This window comes from Crocodylus siamensis, chromosome 1 (assembly GCF_052110815.1).
Source record: "Crocodylus siamensis isolate JL-2025a chromosome 1, ASM5211081v1, whole genome shotgun sequence".
Classification (NCBI taxonomy): Eukaryota; Metazoa; Chordata; order Crocodylia; family Crocodylidae; genus Crocodylus; species Crocodylus siamensis.
The window spans coordinates 218,653,178-218,663,506 of NC_143395.1; the positions used below are offsets into that span (position 1 = coordinate 218,653,178).

The following is a 10,329-nucleotide window of genomic DNA, read 5'->3' on the forward strand; positions in this document are numbered from 1 at the left end:
CGAGATTTAGGTCTAGATTCAGAATGAAACTTTGACCATTCCCGTATTCACAGTCCCAGCATTAATGCCTTCCTACTACTAAATACTAGAAATAAAGGAGAGCAATGTTAGGCTACAAAGTTAGACATTGAAACATCAGGACATATTAATGTTATATTTGCTCACTGCCCGCTGGTGTGTTTGCACAGAATGAGATACTTTTAATTGTGTGATCATATCCAGCTATTCAAATAATAAAACAGATTATAATCCAAATAACAAGACAGCAATATATGTTGCTATTTCCTTAAGTGCACATACATCTAAGATAATCTGAGCTCATATTGATGAATGTAGCTAGATCCTAATGCAGGAACACATGGGGCCAGAGTTAAGGCTGTTCATCCAATTGTCAAATTTCCTATCTCTTCATGTTGCTTGTTTCTCATATTAATTTCCTTGACTTTTTTTCCCTGAAAGAAAAAGAACGGCAGGAAGCAAACACTTTCAGTGTATAACAAAAAGACTTCAAAACCATTGGCTGACAACCTGTATCTTTTCTGTCTGTTACCACAGAAGTCAAAAGGAAAACTCCCAGTGTCTTTGCATGAAGCAGAAAAAGGTCCATTCAAGGGTACCAGTGAGTCAGGGATTGATCACTCCTCTTCATACCACAGCCTACTTGCACTGGTGTGACTCCACCATGTTTAATGGTATTCACACTACTTTACACCAATATATCTGAAAGAAGAACCTGGGCAAAATGGGCATTTTCACATGTGCACAAATTCTAGATATGAGTTACGATATATACCTTATATGGCCCCTATGAATTAAACTAGCCTGAGAACTTGCTGAATATAGATATATATAACTTCAAAACTAATCACTCAGTTATCATTAAACTTGGCTTAATGTTAATGTAGTGATCTACAAAAGAAGGCATGTTTGAAGGAAACTGGTTCAAAAGTTTCCAAAGTTAGATGAGTTGAGCGCTGTAGCACTTAAGGAAAGCACTGACCCCCTAACAACAAAACCTCTAGACCTGCCCAGCACATATGAAAATGCTACCTTTTTACTTAACAGCTTCTTAGCAGGCAGCTTTCCAGCTGATTGGGACTGTACCACTGTGCAAAGCCTCATCAGGGAAAACTATAGGCCTGATCTTGCAATGGCTGCATTAACAGCTGTATATGGAACCCTGTTGAATTCAATGGTAGTACTCATAGTATACAGCACCATGGGTAAAATTCACACTAAGCAGGGAGCCAGATAGGAGCTTAATGAGTTAAATGGCACACAAAACGTGTTAGGTCCCCTATACATATGAATTTCATGCTGGTAATAAACCTTTGCAATATGAGGTCTGTGTAAGTGCCACATTTCAAACGCCAGTCATTTGAACTGCAGCCCTGTTAAGTACATGTGGCTGGAGGTTTTATAAATAGAAAGCGGATTTTTTTTAAATTGCATTTCACCAAAATCAGGACTGACTAAAGAGGTGTGGATCCAACTTAAAGAGAAAAAGAAAACATAAAATTTTAGGCCCTGAAATGAATGTTTCAGGAAGTAATTCGCAAAACAAATCAAAACAGGTGCCAAATGTTTTGTTTGAGGTGAAGGGCTAACCTTTGGAATGTAATAAGGAATGTCCTGAAACTCATGCACATTTAAGTCCTAGTCTTGAACCTAAATCGGAGTGAGTTCAGCTGCAGGACTGAGGTCTTACTCAAGAGGATGTTTTACTCTCCAGCAGCTAAAACAGCTGCCTTCTTTGAAGATGCATGTAACCTGTTGAGACTTTTCCACAGACAGTTTTAGAAAGCAAGGTTTTTTTACATCTTTGTGCAATTCAGGCTGTGCATCCCCTCTCATTTCCATCTCATGGAAAGACCAACCAGAAAAAAAAATAATTAGGAAAAACCAGCTTTATTTGATACTTTTATTTATATGCAAAACAGCTCACTATTCATGAGAGATATGAAAAAACGCGTCAGATAGAAACCAGATTTATCTATTTTCACTACAAAATATTGCATTATATAAAGCAACAGAGACACACAAAAAAACCCTGAAAAAGACTAAAATCTTTGGATAGCAGATGTGTTTTTTTTTTCTTTTTCTTTTTGTCTCTAAAATGCGTTCCTTGTTTTAAGAGATTCACAGCAAAGAACATGAAACATTTTCAGGTTATAGAATTTTTTTGGTTGTCACAAAGGAAAGTAGTCCTGTATTATTTTTAGGAAAGATGCCATTTCCTAAAAAATACCACGCACATACACGCACACACACGCACGCACACACATGTACATACACACACACACAGACAGACGAAGAAACTACTTCCCTTATAAACTGTTTGCAAAATACTCTTCAGACGTAACTATAGCTTCAAATAACAAGTATTAAAAAAACCCTCTAGGTAAGTGCTAGTGTTGTTGACCTCACGCACACACAAAGAAAAACATTCAAGAACAAACATCTGAATATATAAAATATGCTTAGAAACAGGGAGGGAGGGAGGGTTTTGTTGTATACAAGTGCAATATAATTGGAGCAAAAAGAAAAAAAGAAAAGAGAAGAGAAAAGAAAAGAAAAACCAAACCACTGTATTGATCCCAACAAACACTTAAAAAGTGAGACATAATATTCCACAGGAAGAAGTGTAAACACTTGACTATAGAAACCAATTGGCACAAAGTATCCAAAGTAAAATTGCCACCACTCAGAAAAATAAATAGGTCTTGGGGAAAAAAAAAATATGTCTACTCCTTGTAACATAAATAAAAAATAGTGATTTGTAACTGCACCCATGGGTCACACGTTTAAGGTCACAAGTCGATGTTTTGTTTTTCGGGTTTTTTGGATCTATAAAGGGGCACTTGACAGCCTGGAAAGAAAAACAACAGCCCAATCTGATCTTACAGCTCTGTGCTAAAAATGGACTTTCTATATTGGGCCACCAAAAAATGCACTATTGGTGGGAGAGGATTTTTTTTTCTTTTTCTTTAAAGAAACCCTTGCAAAATGATTCAGGATTATTTTTACACACCCCCAAAAGACTTTGGAAATGCATCTGCCCTTGCCCTTTTTCTTTTTTCCTTCTCTGGACAGTTAGCTGTCCTTCAACCCTTCCATGGCTGCAATTTCCCCAGCAAAGCACTTCAGCACCTGCTCATCTTTAAGTTAGCCAGCCAGTGCTTCGGGGTTTTTGGCGTGGGGGTGGCGGGTGGGGGGAACCGAGCAGCCGAGGCTTTCCTCTGAAATACGTGCTACCTCTTCTCTGCTTGGAGGTTGGGACTGGTTCCAGTTTGGGGATGAGGGGGGATGAACTGAGCTCTCCCTCAGACAGGGGGGAGCATGGCCTGCACAGTATCCGAAGCCACCCCAGAGGGACAGCAAGGGGGACAACTTAGGGGAGGAGGATGTTGGCTGGCTGGCTGGCTTGAGGGGGGGCGAAGGGTGTGTGGGGGGGGTCCTTCTAGCTGGCTGCTCAGCAGTTAAGGCAGATGCATCTCCAGGGTCTGGTGCCCCAGTGCCCAAAGCTTTCCCCAGGGCTTAGCTCCAGGCCTGGGGGTGGGGAGGAGAGCCCGCCCTCACTGAGATGTCAGGAAAAGCTCTCTCGGCGGAGGGCAGCGAGGCCCCGCACCAGCCTGGCCGGAGAGGCGGCGGGGCCGCTGGGGGGGGTCGGCGGGCCCGGCCCCGCTCGGCGCAGGGGTGGGACTCGGCCCCGCCGCCTACACGTCCAGCACGTGGTTGAGATAGGAGATGTAGCAGATGGCGAGGCGCAGGATCTCGATCTTGGACAGCTTCTTGTCGGGGGGCAGCGTGGGCAGCAGCTTGCGCAGCTCGGCGAAGGCCAGGTTGAAGGCCTCCACGCGGATGCGCTCGCGCGTGGCGTGGGCCGAGCGGTACTTGGCCGTGGCCCGCCGCCGCCGCCGCTTCTCCTCGCGGCTCAGCTGCTGCGGGTGCAGCGCCGGCCGCCCCCCGCCGCCCTCCTCCTCCTCCTCCACCGGCTCCAGGTCCGAGGCGCAGCAGCCCAGCGCCTTGGCCTCCGCGCCCAGCGACTCCGGGTCCGACGGCGCCGACGACGGGTGGTCCGAGTCCGCCGCCTGGTCCGGGCTCAGCATCATCGTGGGGGCGCCGGCGGGCCCTAAGGGCGGCGCACAGCAGTCAGCGCCGGGGCCGGGGCCGGGGCCGGGGCCGCACAGCGCGGGCTCCCACCCCGCCCCGCCCCCGCCCCCGCCCGGGGCACTCACGGCCCGGGGCAGCGGGGCCTGGCCCGGCCCACCGGCATCATCGCTGGTCACTAGTCCGTGTCCTTAGCACTGGGACTAGTCCTAGAGGGGTATTATTGCTACTGTTGTTAGCATTGACATTAGTATTAGCTGGTTTTCCTTGTCGCTAGCATTGTTGCTGCTTGTGCTAGGATTACTGTTACGATCACCGCTGTTGTTATTATCGTTATTGTCATTATTATTACGATTACCACCACCATCGTCATCATTGTTACTATCACTGTCATCATTATTAGTATTATCACGATCGTCATTATTATTACCATTATCACCATCATTATTATTATCACTGTCGTCATTACTATTATTATTACCATTATCACCATCATTATTACTATCCCTATCGTCATGACTATTATTATTAGCATTATCCCCGCCACTATTATCACTATCATCATTAGTATTACTGCCGTTATCACCATCATTATTATCACTATCGTCATCATTGTTATTATTACCATTATCATCATCACTGTCGTCATTATTATTATCATCGTTATCGTCATTAGCATTACCAAGATTATCATTATTATTATCATTATCATCGTTATTATTCTCGCCATTATTACTATCATCATTTTCATTATCATCATTATTATTATCGTCATTATTATTATTATCATTATCGTCACTATTATTACCATTATCACTATCGTCATTATCATGGTTATTATCGTCATTATTATTACCATCGTTATCATCGTTATCATTCTTATTCTTATTATCGTCGTTATTACCATTATTATTATCGTTGTCATCGTCGTTGTTGTTATCATCGTTGTTATTATTTCCATGATTATTATCGTCATTATTATTGTTGTTATTGTCGTCATCATTATTACCCTCACTAGTGGTGATGCTGATGACGATAATAGCAATAAGAGCAGCAGCAAGAACGAGGAGCGCAGAAGGCAGGGGCACAGCCTCTCTGAATGGGGGCTCCCCTTATTCTCATTATTTATTATTGCCAGTAGTATGGTATTAACAGCATGAGGACAGAAGAACTGTCACCTACTAGGTGGGCCCCTGGGGCCCAGGATGCCTTGCATGCTGTGCCCCACAGGGCAGAGAGAGGAGGCTGAAAGGGAGAGTGGAGTGGGTATGACCGGGATCTTTTTTTTCACCGTTTCTCGTAAGAACATCAGTGCCATTTGCCGGGGCAGCCATAGACCCATCTTGCCCAAGTCGCTTGTGCCACACAGGGGTGGAGAGTGGAGGCTGAAAGGGAGCAAGACCAGGATGTTTTCCCCCTGTTCCTCTCTCCCTTGCAGCCTCCAGCATTTTCGGCTGCAGGAAGTTGCGATCCAGAGGCTGTGCCCCTAACTTCACTGCTCCTTCTTCTTGTTCTTATTATGGTCATCCCCACCATCCTCCTCCTCATTATTATTCCGGCTACTATTACTGGTGGTGGGGTGTTGCTGGTGACGATCGCCACAATAATCATGGCAAGAATGACAATTTACCTGTCCCTTCCCAGGGGGTTGGGACTGTCATCACTAGTGCTGGAGTTCAAACCCCGACCCCCCGCCGGGTCCCCGCGAGCTGGCTAGGCGGGGCCCCCTCTGCAGGGGCACATCCTACGGACGGGGAGGCAGCAAGCACTTTCTCGCGTGGCCGTGGCTCCTCGCGGTGATGCTCAGGGTAATAAATCACCGGCTGTAATTTACGACCTAATTCCTAGCCTTCGCCAGCCGCTTCAGCAGAAGAGACTGGCTCATTTCCCCGGCTTGGGGAAACCGGCTTGGGGAGTGGTAAAAAAAAACACAACAAACCCCAACCAACCCAGGGAATCTCCAGGGGATTTATAAGAAAGCAAATATGAAGTGGATCGTTTATAAACACGGATCTTAAACCCCCCCACAAACACAGTGATTTTCTCCTCCTCCTCATCGAGTATCCGTTAAATCTCTTTTTTCTTTCTTTTGCTTCTCCCCCGTATCACAAGAACCGGATCGCATCGGGCTTGGATGCCTTCCCCAGCAAGGCTAGCCAGCCCTTAGCAAAACAAGGCCAGGGTGGAAATACAGACAGACCCGTGGGGTGGCATGGGTCCCCCCTGCTCTAGCTTCCCTTTACAGTGCTCGTTTTCCTGAAATCGCAGCATCCGAGCCGGTGAGCGGAGGAGGAGGGCTCAGCTTTGCGGCGTTTGATTGTGTTTCAGGTGGTCACAAGAATAACTTTGCCATTTTTTTACGAGCATGATGATGATGATGATGATTTTAATTCTCTCTCGCCTCTCCCCCTCTCCACCCCCAGCATATAAATAAATAAATAAATGCAACGGGACGTGCCTTTCACAAGAAAATTGAATCGTATCTCCTTGCAGCCTCGCAGAGCACCCACCATCTGTCATGCAGACAGCAATACAAACCCAGGAACTTAGATACGAACATGCCGGCATGTAATAAAACAATACACCAGGCAGCTACTGAGTAACCTTGGACAGATATGCCTGGGTGTGTGTGTGTGCATATCTGTGTGTGTGTCTTTGTACGTATATCTGTGCGTGTATCTGTGTGTGTCTTTGTGTGTGCATCTGTGTGTATCTCTGTGTGTATCTCTGTGTGTATCTGTGCATTTGGGTGTATCTGAGAGATATGTGTGTATACCTCTCTGTTTATCTGTGTGTATCTGTGTGTAAATGTGTGTGTCTCTCTCTGTGTATCTGTGTGTATCTTTGTGTGTGCATCTGTGTGTGTATCTCTACCTGTGCGTGTATCTGAGTGTGTACCTGTGTGTATACCTCTGTCTATCTGTATGTATCTTTGTGTGCATCTGTGTGTGTATCTTTGTGTGTATCTCTGAGTGTGCATCAGTGTGTAATATCTGTGTATTTGAGTGTGTATCAATGTGGCAAGGTTTGTGTGTTTGTGTGTATATCTATCTGTGTATATACCCATCTGTGAGTGTGTGTGTGTGTCTGGATGTATATCTGTGCATACATCTGCGTGTGTATCCGTATGTGTACCTCTATGTGTGTATATTTGTGTGTGTGTCTCTGTGGATATCTTCCTGAATAGCTCTGTGGGTGTGCATTTGTGTGCATACCTGTGTGTGTGTGTATATATAGCTGTGTGTATATCTATCCGTGTGTATCTGTGCGCGTATCTCTGTGTGGAGATACATCCGTGCATGTGTGTATCTGTGTGGGTATCTTTATGCCAGTCTGTGTGTATATCTATCTGTGTGCATCTGTGTGCGTGTGTCCGGGGTGGAGGGAGTGGGGTGTGCAAAACAAACCCCAAAACAACCCCCCCAAAAACAACCCCCGGAAAGGAAGAGCACAAGCGATCCGAGGAGAAGATGGGGCCGGGGAGAAGGAAACGAGGGCAAGGCAGAAATGCCCCGCAGGCCCGCGGGGCGGGGAGCTGGGGCCGGAGACCCCTCGGACGCCTCGTCCCCGCGGTGCAGCAGGGCGGGCGGGGGAGGAGGGCAGCGGGCAGGGCCGACACATGGGATGGGAAGGGGGTGGCAAGAAAAGCAAGACCAAGAAAAACCAGCGGCCCCGAGCCGCGGGCCCCGCAAGCAGCAGCGAGAGCCCGAGCGGCCGCGCTGCGCCGCGGGCCGGCCCCCGCTCCGGGCACGGGACAAAGTTGCTCTAAAGCTTTGCCCGGCCTGGGCGGGGGGGCTGGAGGGGCTTGATCGCTCTTTCCCCGTCGCGTGCAGCTCGTGGCGGGGACCCCCTTGCGTGGGCAGCACTAATGATTGCGGATGCCTCATTCCCTCGGAAACCTCCGGGATGATGCAGTCGGGGACGGTCCCGCTCGGAGCAGGGGGTGGGCCTAGAGGAGCTCCCGAGGTCCCGCATTTTCTGTGACATCGAGGAAGTGGCTCCCACCTGCCCAAGAAAGGCGGCTTACCTGGGCGGACTCCTTGCAACAAGCGGCGGCGAAGCCCCCTGGCCCCCACGGCGCCTCTGTCCCCCTTCAAGCCAAGCACATGCGAGACGAAGGAGAAGGAGAAGGAGAAGGCGAAGCTAAGCGGGCAGCGCGGCGGCGCAGGCGGCTCTCATCCCCCGCCTCGGCCTGGCAGCTCCGGGCGGCGATGCGGGGTGCGGGGCCGGCTCTAGGAAGCGAAGTTACTTAGGCTGGATGCGAAGGACGTGTCTCCATCCCAGTCGGCCCCCGGAGGCGAGGAGCGGCTCGGCTGGGCCCGGGGGAAGGGAGCCGTGCTGGACAGCGCTCGGGAGAAATAACAAAAGAGACGCCGAGATCAAACGCGGCCGAGCGCTCCGGCCCCCCGTGCCCCCTGCTCCCCACGCCGGAGCCGGGCAGGGGCTGGGGGGCGAGTCCCAGCGCTCGTGGTGCTCCTCGCCTGGCCCCCTCCGAGGTGCCGATGCCACGCAGGGGCTCGGATGCGACGGGGCTCACAAGTGCGGTTTTGTCGGGCACGGATCGGCTTTGTTCGGCGGCTGCCTCCGCTGCTCTCAGGCGCGCACCATGCCGGAGGAGCGCAGCCTTCCCCCCGTCTTCTTGCTGCGCGGGGCTCTCCTTCCTGGCATGGAGAGGTGGGGGGAGAGAAAGATCGGGCTGAGTTTGGCTTCCCAGTCCTTCAAAACTGGGGTGGGGTGGGGTGGAGGGGGGGAGAATAGACCTCCCCTTTCCTGCGCTCCCACTGCTTCTTTATCTCTGGTATCAAATAATAATAATAATAATATTGCCAGTGGCTGGAAATGCTGCGAGAGATAACAGAGCTGGGAAAGTGGGAGTCCCTTGTAGTGGCAGCGAAGCAGGGGGAGGTGGAGAAGGTGGCAGAGGGGGCTGGACAGACAGAGAGACAAGATGCTCTCCTGGTACCCAAGGATTTCGCCTGGAGACAGTGGAGGAGATAAAGGCTTTAGAGAAAAGGGGGTTGGCTCCCCCCCCCCTTCAATTGATATTTAATGGGAAATCCTATTGGACAGAAACCTGGACATGAGTCACTTAATTGGACTTGACATCTGTCACAGTGTGGGAGTTTTCACAGCCCAAATATTTTCAGCAGATCAGATTCTCACTGAATCTGTGCCACAAATTATAACAGGCGAAAGCAGCCCTGATACAAACCTTAGCCTCTGGATATACAGGCTCCAGCCATGCTCGCTCCCTCTCTTCCCAAAATATCGGACACCCACTGATGTAGAAAACCACCGCTGGCAGTTTGCATGCAGGCGAGAATGTGCACTGACAACAGCCAGCTGCAGCACACAGGCATGTGGGGAGTCTTGGCCCTTGTACTCAATGTGGCCATTTAGTGGCGCACAGCCCACCTAGCATGAGCCCCCACCTGGGCTGCCATGGGTGAGGGGGTAGTGAAGGCCTCCAAGGCTAAACAAAGCCACAGAGAATGATGTAGAAAAAGGCTGCAGGGCCCCAGGCAGGACCAGTGTCTCCTAGAGAGGCAAGAACTGGGTTTCCCACTGCTGGGCCAGAACAGAGACAATGGGGCCATGTCACTAATGTTGGTCCAAGCAGGGATGGACCAAGGACTTCTTCCCACAAAGCACCCCTTCCTGTCCAGCAGTGAAGTCATGCCCTTCATCAGCACTTCTCCACTCCCTCTGACGTGCCTCCTCCTGGTCAGTGGCTTTCATCCAGTCCTGACCCCCACCCTCTAGAGAGTAAGGCTATGGCCACTTCTCCCTGTAACAGCAGCCTCATCCCTGCGGGACTGCGTGTTGCCAGGCCCCCTGGTTGACTTTGTCCCTAGCAAGAATTGCTATGCCTGCCACCTGCAGCAGAGAGTGGCTCTGTGGTAATGGGGAGCCAGGACTTGAGGGCTTTATGCCTGACTCTACTGCTGTGTGGCCTCCAGGCCAGTCCTTTCCTCTCCCTGCCTATCAGTATGTCTGTAATAATACTGCACAGGGCTGCTGGGAGACTGTTCCTCCATGGTGGGAGAGCACTTGCCCAGTTCTGAGGCATCAGATCAGTAACAAAGGTGAGGAGTCCCAAGTGAACAACCTCAGAGCAGGGAAAGGTAACTAACACTACTAAAGCAGTAGGATAATAATCATTTTTATTTAGTAAAGTACCATAAAGTTCTACAAAATGCAGGTAGTTCTGGACCCCAA

At 49.4% G+C, this 10,329-nt stretch overlaps 1 protein-coding gene across 1 annotated transcript; it reads right to left on the minus strand.

Annotated features, from left to right (window-relative positions):
- Nucleotides 1-1,988: 1,988 nt before the first annotated feature.
- NHLH2 (nescient helix-loop-helix 2) lies at nucleotides 1,989-9,029 on the minus strand. The gene is made up of 2 exons (XM_090031591.1): nucleotides 8,138-9,029; nucleotides 1,989-4,132 (listed from the first exon to the last, which is right to left on the minus strand). The coding sequence occupies exon 2, from the start codon at nucleotides 4,110-4,112 to the stop codon at nucleotides 3,717-3,719; it is 396 nt and encodes a 131-aa protein (XP_089887717.1). The 5' UTR covers nucleotides 4,113-4,132; nucleotides 8,138-9,029; the 3' UTR covers nucleotides 1,989-3,716.
- Nucleotides 9,030-10,329: the final 1,300 nt, after the last annotated feature.